At 38.3% G+C, this 18,050-nt stretch overlaps 3 protein-coding genes and 1 long non-coding RNA gene across 4 annotated transcripts; 2 read left to right on the top strand and 2 right to left on the bottom strand.

Annotated features, from left to right (window-relative positions):
* Positions 1-6,251: 6,251 nt before the first annotated feature.
* Positions 6,252-9,825, bottom strand: LOC126803675 (uncharacterized). Its single transcript, XM_050531436.1, has 3 exons — positions 8,437-9,825; positions 7,081-8,388; positions 6,252-6,992 (listed from the first exon to the last, which is right to left on the bottom strand). The coding sequence occupies exons 1-3, from the start codon at positions 9,823-9,825 to the stop codon at positions 6,252-6,254; spliced, it is 3,438 nt and encodes a 1,145-aa protein (XP_050387393.1).
* Positions 9,826-12,463: 2,638 nt separating this feature from the next.
* Positions 12,464-14,430, top strand: LOC126803674 (protein FAR1-RELATED SEQUENCE 9-like). Its single transcript, XM_050531435.1, has 4 exons — positions 12,464-12,709; positions 12,812-13,786; positions 14,171-14,246; positions 14,342-14,430. Exons 1-4 carry the CDS (start codon positions 12,464-12,466, stop codon positions 14,428-14,430), a joined length of 1,386 nt encoding a protein of 461 aa, XP_050387392.1.
* Positions 14,431-15,161: 731 nt separating this feature from the next.
* On the bottom strand, positions 15,162-16,637 carry LOC126803673 (probable LRR receptor-like serine/threonine-protein kinase At3g47570). Its single transcript, XM_050531434.1, has 4 exons — positions 16,574-16,637; positions 15,980-16,116; positions 15,603-15,948; positions 15,162-15,346 (listed from the first exon to the last, which is right to left on the bottom strand). Exons 1-4 carry the CDS (start codon positions 16,635-16,637, stop codon positions 15,162-15,164), a joined length of 732 nt encoding a protein of 243 aa, XP_050387391.1.
* A 462-nt stretch (positions 16,638-17,099) lies between these two features.
* On the top strand, positions 17,100-17,841 carry LOC126803069 (uncharacterized). The gene is made up of 2 exons (XR_007673050.1): positions 17,100-17,475; positions 17,611-17,841. It is a non-coding gene; the product is annotated as an uncharacterized LOC126803069 (long non-coding RNA).
* Positions 17,842-18,050: the final 209 nt, after the last annotated feature.

Raw genomic sequence — 18,050 nt, 5'->3', positions numbered from 1 at the left:
TTGCACATCATTAGCACTAGAAAAACGAAATAAACCTGTTTTATGCCCAAACCTGGATCGGCTAGCGGGCTCAAGAGGTTCAGTAGACTAATTTTTGCCGAGGCACCCCCAGCCCTGTGAACGGAGCCTTGTAGCATTGTCCTTCCTCATGGCAGATGAGATTACATTTCTAGCACCTTCCCTGCAGCTTGTCATAGTAGAAAAAAAAATTCTTTCTCAACTTGATCTGAGAACTTGATCAACTTCATCACAAAAGGATGGGTTATGTTGTGAGAAACCCTAACCTTAATTTTGTGAGAAACTCTCCATTCTTTATCATTCCAATGAATGAAATTACCATCCACCATAGCCATTGTTTTGATACGGTTTGGTTTCTCAAACTTGGGTGGGAAGTTCTTTAGATATACCCAGAAGTACAACTGATCCATAGGGATAGAATGAATATCTGCAATTCCATCATACTCTTGAAAAACCACTGGTGCCCTGGCGTAGTACCAAGGTCCTCCATTGATCACCATATTGGCATCCTTTCCGTGATTGAAAGCAAAAAATAAATCTATCAGGAGACCGTGCTTGTACCTGAAAGGAACCTTCAAGCATCTAGAGATGGCAAAAGTGGAAACGTAGATCCAATTCTAAAACCCGTTTTGGAGCAATCAGCCATGCTAGGAGGAAAGCTTGACCTGCATCTATCGGACCATCGTCCTCGTCTTGGATGTTTGAGATATCAAACACATCATGACTCACAATGGCGAGTTGTTGAGCAAAATTTTGGGTATAGCCGTATAGGTATCAAGTTTTGCCATGGGGAAGTGAATGAGAAGAAGGAATCAAGAATGGCATCAAAGACAACTACCTGAGTGCGGCCTAGATGAAACTAGGGTTCAAGCGGCCAGTGGAAAGCCTTGGCGCTGTGCTAGATCAAACCCATCCCTTGCATCACATTAACAATAGAATTATTCACAATTAAAAAAAAAGAATGGGAGAAATGGGAGTTGAAAGTTTCTCATTAATATTTTTCATAAATGAATTTATTTATTTAAAGAGGTGAGAGAAATGAAAATAATTTGAGGACATCTAACAAAGATGCCTATGGTCTTTTTATTGCAATACAATTAAACATATCTCTTTAATCTTATACTTGTGTATGTTTGTTAGTTGATGTTTTATTGCGTATTTATTTGTAGGGACTTTTGATAATATTACAGGTCTTTGTAGTAAGGGGTTTAGGCTTCACGTCCCCCCATTTTATTCACAATTTCATTAATGAAGGCTTGAGGGCAGCCGCATCAGCTTTTTATTAAAAAAAAAATGTGTTTATGTTTGAGCTTTTGTTCATTGATACTCATCTAATTTTATTACAATTTATATTCCAACTCTATATTTCTTGCACTTTTTTTATTACACTTTCCGCTCTTGGTCCATATTTTCTTGCGTATTCTTTATGTTATGATTGCTCTAGTATTAAGAACATCATAAAAAGAACCACTTTCACTTTCACTTTCATTTCCACAAAATTCACCGTATCACACAACACTAAGATTGCGACTAGTGTTAAGTATTAAAGTCCTCACATCAAAGACAAAGAGATCACACATATAACAGTGATCATTCCTCGGCCACAACCATCAGTTAGAAATAAAATTAGCATCATACCTACAATCAGCTACAAAAACTCACTTGGCACCAAGTTGGCACGTTAACACACATCAAGTCAGAATGACATGTGGAAGACAAAGAAGACCTTGGCCTGTTAATATGTCGCCAAGACAATTTTTGAGCCAACCATATATAAATTACCCTTTTGACAAACTAAACTTTGTATTATGAGTCTAAACCTTTCCTATTTTTGGTTCACTACTAGAACAAAACCCTAAAGTGACGAAATATTTTCGTCACCTAAGAGCATTATTCGTCACCTAAGAAGTTACGTGACGAAATTTTCGTCACCTAAGATCCGTGATTGAAGAACTTAGGTTACGAAATAAATTGATTCGTCACTATACCGGGAACTTACACCACGATTTCTTTTTCGTCTCTATCATTATAAGGTGACGAAAAAGTCTCGTCACCTAAGAAACATATTTAGTCATATAAGTTCTTAAGTGACGATACTTGTTCGTCACGTAACATATTAGATGACGAAATATGTTTCGTGGCCTAAGCTTTGGAGTGACGAAACCTTGCCATCTCAGGTAACGAATTGTCTCGTCACCATAACTCTAACACTACGAAACATGTTTCGTCATTACTTGCTTAGCTGACGAAATCCCTCCGACTGCTGACTATTTGGACATCCATGTAAGGCCACCACATTTTAACTTTCGTCACCTTAGTGTAATATATTTTATTGAAGCTGTTTTGATTAAATTGTTTAATTGTTTATTTTACCTTCAATATTAATTAAAAGAATACAAAATTGAGCAAAAATATATATATATATATATAAATACATTTCATAATCAAGTTCATACAAACCATTCCAAAATATATAAACTACTCATTAATTTCAACTTGTTCATACAAAATATATATTCAAAAACAAACTAGTGACTTAATTATAATAGTTTACTAGACACAGACTAGGAAACTGAGGCAATGTTGATGGAACCATTGCCTCCATCATCATCACGGGGCTGCTGTTGGGGGGGAGCCGGCAGTTGTATGCCAAACTTGTCAGAGAGAAGCTGCTCCATTTGTTGAAGACGAGCCTTAATCTGTGTGTTCTCTTCCCTGGTCTCGCGAGCTTCCTCCTTGGCTTGTCGGGCTTCCTCCACAGCTCTATCAACAATCTCTGCAGCTCGCCTAAAACGTGAAGTGTCGTTCTTGTCTGGCCCTTGGCTCAAACCATGACTGCCTGCAAAGCCCATTCCCCTGATCTCCTTCATGTTTCTATGTTTAAATGTTGTTTCAAACACATTTGCCTGAGTTTGTAGTTAGTCTAAATGAAGGTCAATATCTTCTTCAGAAATGTCAGGGTTCTCCTTCCTCAAATCCCCACGAATATCATCAATCGTCTTCATCAACGCAGCCTGAGAAGTATATGTTTTACAAAAACAATTAATATGGAGAAAGAATGTTGAGGGCAGTATTATAGAATTGCTGAAAGTCACTAATCATAGGATCTTATATAGCATTATTAATTCATCTAGTATAAGTTGTCTTCCAGCCAAGAGACTAAGCAAAACCTAAAACAAGACCAAAAGACAACCCATCTATTCTCTGAGGCACTAATGAATGCAAAGGCAATAAGTGATGTGGTACTTCAATCTCATAATATATGAAGGTGAAAAGCTACAAACTTTAGGAGAACAGCTTTGCATTCATCACCTTCTCAATGCAATTTAAAAACTATTTAGACACATACAAGAGATTAAATGATCGACCACATGGACAGTGATGAAGCAACATTCAGACATATACCACTTACTTGTTTTTCAGCAGCTTCTGGGTTGCGATCTGCGTCATACGCTCGTGAGTGAGATTTAATGAAGTAGAGATGTTCACCCTTGTCCTTTAACTCCTTTTCATTGTAGATGAAAGCCCTTGATCCGGTGTGGTGGTGCAATGTCTTCTTGTTCCGGTTTCTCTTGTTGGCGGCCGATCTTCTCTACAATTTCATCATATGAAGAATGAAATGCAAAATTGACCAGATGGATAGTGATTTGAGCAACAGTAATTAATATGGTGCCATAATAATTCAAAGTCACCAAATCGACAATAAAACCTCCACATTTCAACCAATAAACAATTGCATATACAACTATGGCTTAGTTTGGTATTGAGGTTGCGAAACTTAGTTATTAAAAAGCTGAGTTGTAAAAATAATCGTTTACATACATAACCTATCTAAGCTCTACCAAATAGCCTCATGAACAACGGGAGAATCTCCCAAACACTAGCTTCCCAGAGAGACCAATTGTCCAACAGAGACATGATAATTTGGGGGTTTTCATTTTAAAAATTGAAGATAGTCCAATTGCATATTCTCTAACATAAACTCTTCATGTATAAATAAGGTAATGCTACAATCAGGGAAAACAGAAATTCAGGTATGTTTTTGTATTCAATTATATCAATAACAGAATTTCTTAATTTTTGATTCTCAGAAGTTTATTTTGCAGTTGTGTTAGTCATATTTACTTTTGCTATTTTTCTTTTCAGTTGATAGCTATTGTTAGGTCTATGCATGAATGGAGTCTTACTTGCTGAAACAATGTCTTGAGGAACACACATACACAAATCATTCGTGCAACACACTGTGAACACAAAAAATTAAACTGGAATTGGAATCAAAGAAGAAAACAAAAGCTGGGATATACCTGAAATTCCTCCGACTCAAAGTGGTTGATGAGCCATTCCCACTCGTCCACCCTGTGCTCAAACTCCTCTGGGATCTTCCCCGGATGCTCCAGCCTAATAGTGTTTAGCTTGCTCTTCCAGTTTTTGTATACGCTTTTAGCTTTCTCCTCCAGCCATTCCCACATGTTGTCATCATCAGTATCAAACTCATAAAAGACCTGTCAAAATGAACAACATTAATATACAAACAACATTTCTTATTTTATAGTAGAAATTTTTCTTACTAAGATTTTAGTGTGCAGCTTCTTCTGCTCATGATCCTCATACTCAGCCCAACTTGCGGCCATCATGCGAACATTGTCCCGTAAAATGTAGCCAACATCATGCGTCAACATGCTGTTTAACTCTTTACTGTGTGGACCATGGCAGAAATCATCCCATGTTACTTTGATCCTCTTACCAGTCCTCTTGAATATCGCCTCGGCTTTAACGCCTCGCACCTTCCCCCGTCTTTTTTTGTTTGGAGGTGCTGCAAGAAAAAGAATACCTGGATGAGACATACATGAAACCACACAAGAGAGGATAAAAACAGACCAACCAATCACTAATTAATATTCATCCAACCCCGATCCACACGTTTGGAAGGTCAATTCTATAATCATGCATCTTAAAGAAGAAACTCCCATCATTCATATATAGTATGGCAATAAGCCTTGGACAGTGGACTGCTCCAGCGTAGAGCAAATTAGTTGATACACTATGAGAATGAGAATTACCTCCTTCAGGAACAGGTTTGCAGCGAGCGCTGATCTTGCATGCTGATTGGGTTCGCTCACTCGATGCTGGGGGTGCTACTTCGTGGACCAAGGGCAGTGGTGGAGGGAGAGGAGGTCCCATACTAGTCGGAGGCGCCATCGAGGGGCCCTCTCCGTTGCGTCGGTATTGCTGTTGTAACGCCTCCCTCACTCGCTGAGTCTGTTCCTGCTGTTTCTTCCTCTTCCCACTAGTCGGTGGCATAGTGGATGTCGATGGATCTTGAGGTCGCGATGGATGACGGCACTGGCGGGGGAGACCTAGGAAGAAGAGATGCGGGGGAAGCTTGCGGTGGGGGATCAGAAAATGACACGATTTAGGGATTTCAGGTTTATGAGCAAGGGGATTTGGGTTTTATTAAAAGAAACCCGACCCACGAAAATGACTTCTCCGTCACTTAAGTAAACTTCGAACTTTGGCCCAAACAATTGGCGGAATTTTAACCCGCCAAATATTGAGTACTTAGGTCACCAAACAATGTAATATCGTCATCTAAGTGAACTAAAATTTTTTAAATTTTGGGACTTGGTTGAGGAAATAGGTAGATCGTCATCACACCTATTCATAAAAAAAAAGCAGAAAAAAAAAGCATTCGGCATTCCAAAAACTTAAAACAATTTATCATGAATATTGACACCAACTACAACAAAATGGACAAGAAACTATAGCTCATTAGCTCTGTCAAAAACCAAAAGATTTAGTGCTTTACACACCAACACTTTTGTGAAGGCACTTTGGTTACTGGAAAGCTGCTAACATGAGTTCAAGTTAAAGGGCCTTTTGGCCTTCCATAAGCAATCTTGATTCATACACATAACAACAAGCCAGCAATACAAGTGTTGGGACAATTGATGCATCTAAACATGTCCCTTTGGACCATCACCCACACAACATCAGAAACATGGACATCATTATCCACAAATTGATTCAAGTGTTCACAGTAAAACCAGAACCAAACCTAAATCATATTCAAGAACTCGAAACCTTGGACATTAACAACAAGGCAGAGGGAAATGCTAGAGTTCAGTCTACTCACCAAAGACAGTGTCAATAATACTTTGGATCACATCTCCTTTAGCCTCAAGTACCCCTCCCCCATAGCTCAAGAATGTCAAAAGGTGGGCCGGTAGTTTGTGTCATACATAATCTTCATCTTCTATATCATCATCTTCTTCATCTTCTTCATCCTCGTCATAGTAAGGCTCCTCATCTTCCTCTTCATCGCCCTCTTCATCATCCTCATCAGATGTAGGAATCGTAATGAACTCATTCACGTGTATGTAATGGGGGTCGTTGTTGATGCGAATGGTCTGAGTATCAGGAATATGAGAGGTAGAAGCTTCTTGATATGGTTCTGTCGCCTCAATTTCATCATCAGTTGCTCTGTCATCATCCCCCTCAAGTATAGATGCACTCCATATGTTTCGGTGAGACATCACATTTGCCACTTTCCAATCCCCACCTTCCTTGGGATCATCAAGATAAAACACCTGTCGTGCCATGGTGGCAAGAATGAATGGCGCATCCTCATACCAGCTTGTGGCTGTATTCACTGATAAAAAACCATGATCCATCTTCGTACTCCTCGGTAAACTTGGGTCAGTGTTGAACCATTTACACTTGAATAACACAACTGGCATGCCAGCTCCATATAATAATTCGACAACAGAGAGTAGGACCCCATAGTAGCAAGTTTCATCCCCCTCTACCATGACCCCATAGTTTTGAGTAACCCGGTCCTCATCCCGGTGGAATGTGACAAACTTAACACCGTTGACAAAACATCCCCCACGTACACTGTGATGTTGCGGCTTACAAGCCAAATGGTGTAACTCTTGTGAGTATTCAGTGTTGTTCTCATGTTGTAACTCTTCCATCTGGAAAAGAATTAATGAATAACTTGCAAGTGTTGGGACTATATATGTAAGTAATATCGCCAAATAAAGAAACATAGATTGAACTTACCCAATTAAGAAAGTAATCAGGAAAAGTTTTCTTCTGCATCTCTTCAGCTCCATATGGTTGTCTTGCTTTGATTTTTGCCAAATGTTTATTTTTGTAGTATTCTACCTCGGAGCAGTGGTCCAACACGCACCAATGAGCTTCACGGAGCTCATTTGTTGTTAACTTGTATGAATTTGGTAAGTTACCAAATAAACGTACAACGTCTGAAACAACTGATAGATTGAATTGATGTGGAATAGAGTCTCTAGATGACTCCGCCTCTGTTGCGTTACTGCGATATAAGTCACCGTAGGTTACACACTCATTTAAGAGGTATGCATTTGCAATTGATCCTTCTGGTTTCCCTCTGTTGCGGACGTATTTTTTGTACTCCCCAAGTTGTCTGAAAATTGAACTATTAGTATTAATGTGCAAACAATAATATGTAAATGTGAACTGGCATACTTTAAAGCGTGCAATGTACCTTTCTTGTGGAAACATCCAGGTATAGTGTACTGGACCAGTCAGCAACGCCTGTTCTGGTAGATGGACCATGAGGTGAATCATGACGTCAAAGAAAGCAGGCGGGAAAATCCGCTCCAACTTGCACATGATGTAGACAATGTCCTCTTTTAATTCAAGAACATCTGACTTCTTTAGCTCTCTAGCGCATAACTGCTGAAAGAATCTAGACAACGCTACTAAAGGCTCCACCACATCAGGACGCAAATATGGTCGAATTACCACTGGGAAAAGACGTTGCAGCATGATATGACAGTCATGAGTCTTTAATCCAATTAGCTTGTTCTCCCCCACTTTAACACATCGAGATATATTTCCTGCATAACCATGAGGATACTTAATAGCTTCAAACCATTTGAAATGTTTTTTCTCATTAGCTGGATTAACCCTGTAAGGTGCAAGAGGCATTTTCAGGGTTGGCCCCGACCCCGACTGTTTTAGCCACAAGTGAGGGCGTATGTTCATCATTTGAAGATCTTTCCGCGCCTTCAGAGTGTCCTTAGTCTTATCTTTAAAACCGAAAACTGTTCCCACAACGCTGTCACAAACATTCTTCTCTATGTGCATGACATCTAGGCAGTGTCTGATTCTCAATTTCTTCCAGTAAGGCAATTCGAAAAATATACTCTTGTGCGTCCAGTTCTCTAGTCTAGAAGGACGTTTTGGATTCCGTGCCAAAATTGAACGATCACTGCTAAGACGTCTTAAATCAAAAGAGTTCAACATGTCCAGAATCCACTCACCAGACCGCTCTCTGGGTTTTTGACCAAACTCTTGCTTCCCATCGAATGAAGCCGCATCAAATCGCTAAGGGTGACCAGCCGGAAGCCAACAACGGATCCCCAAGAAACACACCTTTCCAGCGTGATAACTAGAATTTATGTCCTCTAAGCAGATTGGACAAGCCCTGTAACCATGTGTGGTTTGAGACGATAACATCCCGTATCCAGGAAAATCACTTATGGTCCAAATCACTGCTGCTTTCATCCTGAATGAAGTTTGACTATACTTGTCAAAAGTAGGGATACCATTTTCCCATAATTCTTTCAACTCGTCAATCAATGGTCTCATGTACACATCAAGACACTTTCCTGGAGAATAACGACCTGGAATTAACAATGTCAGCAAACTAAATTCCTTCTTCATACACATGTATGGAGGTAGGTTGTACACCACAACAATCACAGGCCAAATACTATAAGACAAATTCATGTTTCCAGAAGGATTAAACCCGTCTGTTGCAAGTCCAAGTCTTACATTTCGAATGTCTGCTGCAAAATCAGGAAAACATCTGTCAAATGATTTCCAAGCCTCCCCGTCTGCAGGGTGTCTGAGAATGTCATCATTTGTCCTCTTTACCCCATGCCATCTCATCTTTTTGGAAGTGTGTGAAGACATGTACAAACGCTTCAACCTAGGAATCAATGGGAAATAACGGAGTATCTTTACAGGAACCCTTCTCTTCTTAGAAGTCTTCCACCTCGAAGCATTGCACACTGGACAATTATCTAGGGTTTGGTTGTCAACTCCATAAAACAAAACACAGTTATTCTTGCATGCGTCGATAGTCTCATAACCAAGGCCAAGGTCTTTCAAAATACTCTGTACCTTTTCAAAGCTGTGGGGCAGGTTGTTTTCCGGAGGAAGCAACTTCCTGATATTCACCAAATTACGGTTAAAGGACACATTCGACCATTTACTAGAAACTTTAGTTTTAATCTGATCGATGATGGCACCCAAGACAGTTTCTTTACATCCTCGGTACAATGGCGTCTGCGCTTCAGCAATTAGCCTGTTATACTTATCATAATCACCATTGTGAACATGTGAAAAAGCATGATCTGCATCAGTGGTATCATAAACAACCTCATCCTCATGTCTTGAAGCAAACGAAGGAAAAGCATCTTGTACAATGTCCATAGAGGGATCCACATGAGGGCCGATACTACCTCTAGATGAGCTAGCATGTTGAAAGTATCCCGCTCGGATTTCTTCCATGGTAGGTTCATGATCTAATGTCTCACCATGCATATTCCATGTAGTATAACTACGCATTATACGTCTTGTATTCAGGTGTTCGTGGATTTCGTAAATCGTCATCCACTTAGTATTGTGACATTCCACACATGGACACTTGTGTACATTTCTCCCCTCAGCATGTTCAAGTACAAATAACAAAAAATCTAGAATACCTTGTTGGTATTCAGGGTTCCCCCGGTCGTACTGCATCCATCTCTTGTCCATGTTCTGTCATAGAAACAACAAATAAGCGATAGTTCAAAACACATGGTTAAGCATATAAGAGATCTCTAGTCATTTAAAGAGGAGAGAAATTTAAAGAGGAAATGAGTAACAAACAGAAGAAGTTTGAAGTTAAGGTCTTTAGTCATTTAAGAAAATGAACTAATCCTCAAGGTTGATAAACATGCTTGCACCAAATTCAGAAATTTTCAAACAAGATTTAACTAAATATGTTATGGAGAAAGCATCCAAAATCTGGGTGTTTTTCAAAATCAAGCTCAATAAAAACAGTTCCAGATTAAAAGAGCTTGAAATTTCAGTTAAAAAGTAACATAATTTTAGCAGACTAGATAACCATTTGGAAAAAGGAAATTAAAAGGATCAAGTTACTTTACAATTTGGAAGTATCAATAACAAAATGAAGAGTTAAAGGGATCCAAAACCCACAGTTTGCAACAAAGAGCCGCAAATCTTAGAAATTTTCAGGAAATGGGTAGTAAGAAGGAAAAATTCACCAACAATTGACATGTCAATATTTTCAACTGAAATTCTCCAAAATTATAATAGACAAGCAAAGCTAAGACCTGGCAAAATTTCAAGTCAAACAGAGACCAAATGCATAGTCAAACAAAGATCCAAAGTGACTGAAAAGATAGTTTCTGCAGAAGTCCTGAAGCACTGTGCAAACTTTGAAATAGCATAACTTTCTCATATCAACTCCGTTTTACATGAAACCAGAACTAAAACGATCATTGAAGAGTCTATTTTTAACTGTTAAGAATTGAGATTAAAACAAGTAGGATAAGTATTTCGAAAATCACGAAAAAGCCCACTGGTTCAGCTCTACTAGTCTTTGAGGCATTTTATCAAACACGTGGTGTGCACTATGTAAAACCCAATCTAATTCAGTTTTAGGCATGTAATTAGAGTTACCAAACCTATCAAATTGTCAGAGGTGCATTCATAAGATCATTGGACACAAAGGAATATAACTTCAACGGAAAGAAAAGGGTTTTTACCAAAGGAACGTAAGCACTGATCGATGTTGATGCGAAGTAGACAGACTCAGCTATTTGAAGGCCTAGGATCCTCTGTTGGTTCTAGGCCTGGCAATAAGATTCACAGGGGTTTAGAACATATTCACAGATAGGAACAATTTAGAAGCCGCTGTTAAAGCAATTAAGCAAGTGACTATGATTTATTTTTTGCATTCCAAGCTACTGCCAACCAAGCTCTAGACAAGAAGCCAAGCAAAACTAGGCCATTAAATTAATATGGTCAGGCTGCAATACAAAATTCACTTGCCAAACCTAGCTAACTGGTCCATGGCATGCCGCAGCAACATGCTTTACGGTCTCTACTGAATCACAGAACAAAAAACAAACATGCTATCTATGACCAAGCAGAGTCTTCCTTACAAATTCATGCTCTACAATCTAAATCAACCAATGCAGCTGTGCATAAAAATAAGGTCTCCATGCTCTTATCAAAAGTTCCAGCTTCCATTTAAAGTTAAGAAGAAGATAAGCACTTTAAAGGATAGGCAGACATCCACAAACTTTATTTCGTCACCTAACAAGTACAACACTATGGTGACGAAAAAGTAATTCGTCAGCTTAGATATAACATAGATGGCGAAAAAAAATTTCGTCAGCTTAGCACTCACTTAGATGACGACTTGGCTGACGAAACAGCAATTCGTCACCCTTATTGACTTAGATGACGAAATATTTTACTTAGGTGGCTAATTACTTTTCGTCATCTTAGTATTGTCTTAGGTGACGAAACTTATTTATTTCGTGACCTAAGAACATTTTTCTAGTAGTGGTTATAGTGCAAGGATTTGCCCACTATATTATGAGGAAAGATATATATTTTAAAGTTTACAAACACTTGTATATATCTATATTTCTTTGACAAAAGAGTCTGTTTGTATCTTGGTTAGATTCAAGCAAAAAAACTCATTTTACCGCTGGCGACGCTAACCCTAGTCTAGGGTTTTTGAACGTTGACAAATTTGATCCTCTTTCTAGTATGGTAGATCATCGACCCCCTTCCCCCACTCAGTCTATGAATAGTCTCAACTCTTTGGCGTCTGACTGAGGGCAGCTGATCCTCTATTCCCAAAAGCCTATTCCCTTCTCTGTCTCCCATTGAATTCCTGACACTTGCATTATCAGCCTAATCATCCTAACAGACTTTTAATCTATGCTAACCCCGTTAAACCCATTCTAACCCTATTCTAACTCTTCTCTAACCCTATTCATCCTACTCTGTAATACAACTCAACTTAATTTACTGTTACTGTTGTGACCAAGATGCATGAGTGCAATTGGTGAGCAAAATCAAAAACAAGACGATAGAAAAAAATGAACCATTTGAATTTGATATCATTTCTCATCAATAACTGATCCTCTATTCCCAAAAGCCTATTCCCTTCTCTGTCTCCCATTGAATTCCTGACACTTGGCATTATCAGCCTAATCATCCTAACAAACTTTTAATCTATGCTAACCCCGTTAAACCCCTTCTAACCCTATTCTAACTCTTCTCTAACCCTATTCATCCTACTCTGTAATACAACTCAACTTAATATTTTCTGGAGGATCTCATAACTAATATTTTCTGGGCTGATGCAAAGATGAAGGTAGACTATGATTATTTTGGTGGTGTAGTATGTTTTGATACCACCTACAGGAAAAATAAAGAAGGAAGGCCATTTGCAATGTTTGTTGGTGTCAATAATCATAAGCAAACACTTATTTTTGGTGCTGCATTGTTATATGATGAGACCACTGAAACTTTCAGATGGTTGTTTGACACATTTGCAAAGACAATGTTGGGGAAGAAACCAAAGAGCATATTGACTGATCAAGATCCCGCCATGGCAAAAGCCTTAGCTTCCCAATGGCCATAAACACATCGTCGGCTATGCATTTGGCACATATACCAAAATGCAGCTAAGCATCTTAGTAGTGTCTTTGAGAAGTTTAAGGATTTTGCTAGAGACTTTAGCAGTATCATTTATGATTATGAAGATATTGAAGACTTCTTAATTGCTTGGAAGAAAATGCTTGAAAAGTACAATCTGCAAGAAAATAAATGGTTAGACCGTTTATTTGAGTTGAAGGAGAAATGGGCTTTAGTTTATGGGAGAGAAACATTTTGTGCAGATATAACCACTACTCAACGTAGTGAAAGCATGAACAACTGTATAAAGAGGTATGTGAGTTACAAGTATGATTTGCTGCGATTTTTTCGTCACCTTCAGAGATTGCTTGATGATCGTCGTTATAATGAGTTGGTAGCTGATTTCAAAGCAACTCATACAACCCCTGCATTAGCATTCCCAGTGAAAATATTGAAAAATGCAGCAAAAGTTTACACACCAACAGTTTTCCAGTGGTTCCAAACTGAGTTATGTAAAGCTCATGATTATAGCTTGAAGCTATTTAGTGACATTGGAACGATGAGCATATATGAAGTTACTGCTCATGGAAAGCGTTTTCACCATGTTGTAACATTTGACTCGGGCGATAATACTATTTCATGCAGTTGTAAGAAATTTGAGTTTGCTGGAATTTTATGTTCACATGCTTTGAAAGTCTTGTCAGCAAATAATGTAAAGACCATTCCTAGTCAGTACATCTCAAAGAGATGGAGGATGGATTTCAAAGATGAAAGAGCAAAGGTGTCTTCTCCAAATGCAAATGATGATGATCAAGAGGCAAAAATTGCGAGGCGTTACAGAGAATTGGCTCGATTACATGCTGAAATTGCTACAACTACTGCTGAAACTGATGAAGCTTATGAGATTGCTATAGTGGCTCTTAACAAGACATTAGTAGATGTGAAGGCATCTTTGAAGGAAAGGACCAATCAAGAAGCACCTCAATTTAAATCTCAAATCATTAATAGTGCACCTGAGGATGTTGTTGATGATCATAGGGTGAGAGGAATCAAGGTAAGAGAGAAAATTGTTCGTAAGGAGGATTCTATTCGACCAAAAAATGCTCTAGAAAAGCTCTTCGCAAAAAAAAAGGCAGAAGAATGATGTTGGTACCTCATCTAGACACCAAAGAGAACCAGAATTAGAACATTTAAATATGAGTTCAACATGTGTTTCTGCTACACAAGATCAACTTCATTCCACGCAGATGTAGTTCACATCACTTGCTAATTTGCCTCCCCAAATGCAATTTGCATCTCCATTTCAACATGTCCAGGTGACCGGGTTTCTTTATGTGTCTAAATGTTTGTTTTTTCACTATTATATTTCCGGCATGATGGATTAATGTTTATTACTTTTACTGGATGTTTATGTCTGGAACTTTAAATATATCAACAGGGTTTTGGAGGCGCCAATGTTGGAATATATTATCTGCAAGGTTCTATGACGAACTATCAGCAAGGTTGCATAACAGGTATTCATATTTGAAATACTTACTATCCTCTTCCCAACTGTTTTGTTATTGTATAATTTCGTAAAATTTTATATAAGTATATTGTGCGAGTGTAGGCACAATTTCTTTTGAAGAAAGAGTAGACAAAATCATAAGCCTCCATCGAGATCAATTATGTCAAAGAGCATATACTGCACCTCCATGAGATGAGAGTTGAAGTTTTGATTTCTAGCTGGACAAACTATTATGTAGAGACATGATATGAACCTTATTATTATTATTTTTTTGCTTTTTAATTTTGCAATACATCTTACTGATGAGAAATGATATCAAATTCAAATGGTTCACTTTTTTCTATCGTCTTGTTTTTGATTTTGCTCACCAATTGCACTCATGCATCTTGGCCACAACAGTAACAGTAAATTAAGTTGAGTTGTATTACAGAGTAGGATGAATAGGGTTAGAGAAGAGTTAGAATAGGGTTAGAAGGGGTTTAACGGGGTTAGCATAGATTAAAAGTCTGTTAGGATGATTAGGCTGATAATGTCAAGTGTCAGGAATTCAATGGGAGACAGAGAAGGGAATAAGCTTTTGGGAATAGAGGATCAGCTAGCCTGACTGAGGGTCTATGGTTGATACTTAAGATTTTATTGAGAAGAAGTAAATTAGAGTGAGTCAAAAAAAAATTAATGTGTTTATTTTTTTATTTTTTCTTCCAGTGACAAATTATGTAAATTAAATAAGAGAAAAGTATTATTATCGATCCTACTTGATAACCTAAATAATGTGTTGTTCAATCGTATAGGTGGGTTCATTTAATCTAAAACGTATCTACAAATTAAATTTGGTGTACAACGAAATACCCCATGAGAATGTTCCTAATGGACTGCAAGTTAATTGCCACATTACCCATTTCCGGTCTCTCTGGCAGACTTGCTAGAACACAATTCCAATACCAAATATCCAACTCAAGCACTCCTGAAGGGGACGGGTAATATGGCCGTCTTCTTGAAGAAAGAGTCTTGGATATGCAATCTCTTTAACTCCGGCGGGTAAAGCCATCTCAATGGAAGTACGAAGATCGCGGTCGTTGAGAAACATCTGGTTGCTGGCCTTCTTTCCTTTAAACATCTTTAACCGTAGAATACCAAAGCTATAGACATCCCCATATGTTGATGCCTCACTTCCCTTTTGTACTCTACTATATTCAGAAATTAGAATTTTGTCACAAACGAGAATTGTATTTGATGGAAGCCACCGAACATGCATGAAGTATCAAGTGTCAGTGCATTTGATCAGTTTACTAGTAAAGCAAGATCAGCAAAAGATGGAAGAAGGAGAAATGGAATTGTGCACAGCATGAAAAAACTTGATTACCTGGCGCCACATAGCCAACAGATCCTGTGTTGGGTTTCGATGGAAATCTTGCTAATCCAAAGTCGGAAACAAGTCCAGTCAACTGGCCGTCTAAAAGAACATTGCTTGGCTTGATATCACAATGAACTATTGGTGTTGCACAATGATTGTGGAGATAATCCAATGCACAAGAAACATCTATGGCAATGCCAAGCCTCTGAAGAAGATTTAAATTCTTGGGTGGATTTTGTGTTCCAAATCTTGGATGCAACCATTCCTCCAAACTTCCATGCCATGGCATGAACTCATAAACCAGAGCTTTGAAATCATTACCACGAACATCAATACTTGGACATGATGTTACAATCTTCATTTCCAAAAAAAAAAAATGATGTTACAATCTTGACGATGTTGCGATGCCTGATATTTCTAAACATCTCACATTCGATTATAAAACTATTAGAAACTCCCCAGCGTGATAGGTTAAACACCTTCACTGCAACAATTCCAACAGGTCGATTAACGGGATATAGAGCTACTTTATAAACAGACCCGAAACTACCCCAACCAACCAAATTTGCGGAAGAGGTTTATCGGTGGCTTCTGAAAGAGTATTGTATGAAACCCTTAAAAATCCGAGTAAATCCATAATGTTCTGCTTTTCTTCTTTCCTCCAAAACAAAGAAACAACGAAGAGAGCACCATATATAGGTACTAGTCTGTTTAAAACTTTAAAGACTCGTCAATGAGGAAGCTGGAGAGAGTGATTTCAATACATATGATGATTTTTGGGTGTGAAATTGGTTAGTTTTATCAGATGCATTCATATAAAATAATGACTACAAAGGAGGTAGATGAATTGAGGAACCTGCATGCTCAATATATAGTTTCAGGTTGACTTGCTTCTCCTAACAAGACTTTACTTGCAGGCTGCTCAATGATTGCAGACACAATTTATGGAGAGAAGACTTGGTAAAGAAGATTAATTTTACTTCCATGCGATTGACCAAATAATTTCAAGGTTGCTTCGGAGTTGAGAGAGCTAAAGTAGCGCATGAAATTGGGAAGAAATGTTAGAGAAGGTGAAGCTAGATGAGTAGAAAAGCAAAGGAAAGCTATGTGAGATTCTTGGAAATTCATTATGATCCCGATTTCCGACTTCAACTAGTCTAAAATACGATACCAAGATTAAGTCGAACAGATATTTCTTCCTAATTTGTAGTTGTATAATATTTTTACACAATTGCAAGTTTTCAAATTCAGAATGAAATTAAGATGACTCCATCTGTCTCCTTGTTAACAAAGTAGGACCGTTAATCGGTCTCAGTTCCTTCTTTGGAACCGAACCGTTTTATGCCGGTTCAGTTCGGTTTTTGTTACAAAAATAGTGTAAAAAACACTGGAACCGAACTGTGTAAAATATATACAGTTCAATTCGGTTCAACTCAATGAAAATTATCAGGAACCATTGGATCCGTAAGGTGTATTCTTGACCGTTAGATTTATATGTTAGGGTAAGTATACACAGTCAGTCTTACTCTGTCCCGCACAATCGATTTCTCTCCCAGACCTCCTTCATCTCCCAGTCATCCTTCGTCTCTCAGACCTCCCAGTCCGCCTTCGTCTCCCCAACTCAATTTGGCTGCAGTGATCATCTTCTTCGTCTCCTATTCTGCAATTGTTCAGAATAGAAGCGATATTCCTCTTCTTTTTGTAATCAAATGAACAAGCAGGTGGTTCAGCAATTGCAGGACCTGTACGGTCAGGATCGCATCGTAAGTAGAAGCTTCTATATAGTTGTGGATTTTGAGTTTAGGGTTTGATTGATTTGGTTGTTTTTATGTTGACGTGTTGATGCAGCTGCTGCAAGCTAGACCGAAGAAGCTCAGTTTGGGTGAGTGTTGTAGTTCTTTAATTAAAAACTTGTCTGGTTTGAGATAGATAACTTGGATTTGGTAAATGAAATGTGGATGCAATACATTGTTGTTAGGTTTGGTAACCAATGCTTTCGTTGTTTGCGATTTTGTAGGAACGACTTACATTCATGGATTGAAGCATGCGTCTGGGAATTTTGTTGTGATAATGGATGCATATTTGTCCCGTCATGTAAGTTGATCATCATTCTGATATGTCTTTCTTGGATATGCTTAATTTCTTTGATTAAATTTGTTAAGTGGGCGATGAATGTTTGTTTTGTATAAATGAAGAATTTGAATCCTATTTGTGTTGGGTGATATTGTAATGCCATTTTTGGTGTTGATATTGTTGCATCAAGTGGAAATTTCGTGTTAGATCAGTCTTGATATCAGGTGCAAGTGTTGTTCAAGTCATGGCTATTTTGTGATTGTAAAGTCTTTTGGTTTTTATTCCATCTCTGGGCAACACTCTCTGCTTTGCTATAAGGCATGGATTTTTAATGTTTGGACCCAGAAAGTTTTGATAGTGTTCTATCCTTGATAGAGTTGATAA

The sequence above is a fragment of the Argentina anserina genome, chromosome 7 (genome assembly GCF_933775445.1).
Source record: "Argentina anserina chromosome 7, drPotAnse1.1, whole genome shotgun sequence".
Lineage (NCBI taxonomy): Eukaryota > Viridiplantae > Streptophyta > Magnoliopsida > Rosales > Rosaceae > Argentina > Argentina anserina.
The sequence above is the reverse complement of the archived record's forward strand: the minus strand, read 5'-3'. Positions and strand labels throughout refer to the sequence as shown.

What these genes read in the sequence shown, in the direction of transcription:
- LOC126803673 (XM_050531434.1), bottom strand. Translation starts at nt 16,637, where the DNA reads ATGCGCTACTTTAGCTCTCTCAACTCCGAAGCAACCTTGAAATTATTT. An exon ending in ATTTGGTCAATCGCATGGAA is followed by an intron (nt 16,117 to 16,573) that starts GTAAAATTAATC and finishes TTTATAAAGTAG; the next exon opens with CTCTATATCCCGTTAATCGA. An exon ending in TGTTGGCTATGTGGCGCCAG is followed by an intron (nt 15,347 to 15,602) that starts GTAATCAAGTTT and finishes AGATGTTTAAAG; the next exon opens with GAAAGAAGGCCAGCAACCAG.
- LOC126803675 (XM_050531436.1), bottom strand. Translation starts at nt 9,825, where the DNA reads ATGGACAAGAGATGGATGCAGTACGACCGGGGGAACCCTGAATACCAA. An exon ending in CTAGTTATCACGCTGGAAAG is followed by an intron (nt 8,389 to 8,436) that starts GTGTGTTTCTTG and finishes GGTCACCCTTAG; the next exon opens with CGATTTGATGCGGCTTCATT. An exon ending in CTGATTACTTTCTTAATTGG is followed by an intron (nt 6,993 to 7,080) that starts GTAAGTTCAATC and finishes ATTCTTTTCCAG; the next exon opens with ATGGAAGAGTTACAACATGA.
- LOC126803674 (XM_050531435.1), top strand. Translation starts at nt 12,464, where the DNA reads ATGAAGGTAGACTATGATTATTTTGGTGGTGTAGTATGTTTTGATACC. An exon ending in CTGATCAAGATCCCGCCATG is followed by an intron (nt 12,710 to 12,811) that starts GCAAAAGCCTTA and finishes GTCTTTGAGAAG; the next exon opens with TTTAAGGATTTTGCTAGAGA. An exon ending in TCAGCAAGGTTGCATAACAG is followed by an intron (nt 14,247 to 14,341) that starts GTATTCATATTT and finishes GTGCGAGTGTAG; the next exon opens with GCACAATTTCTTTTGAAGAA.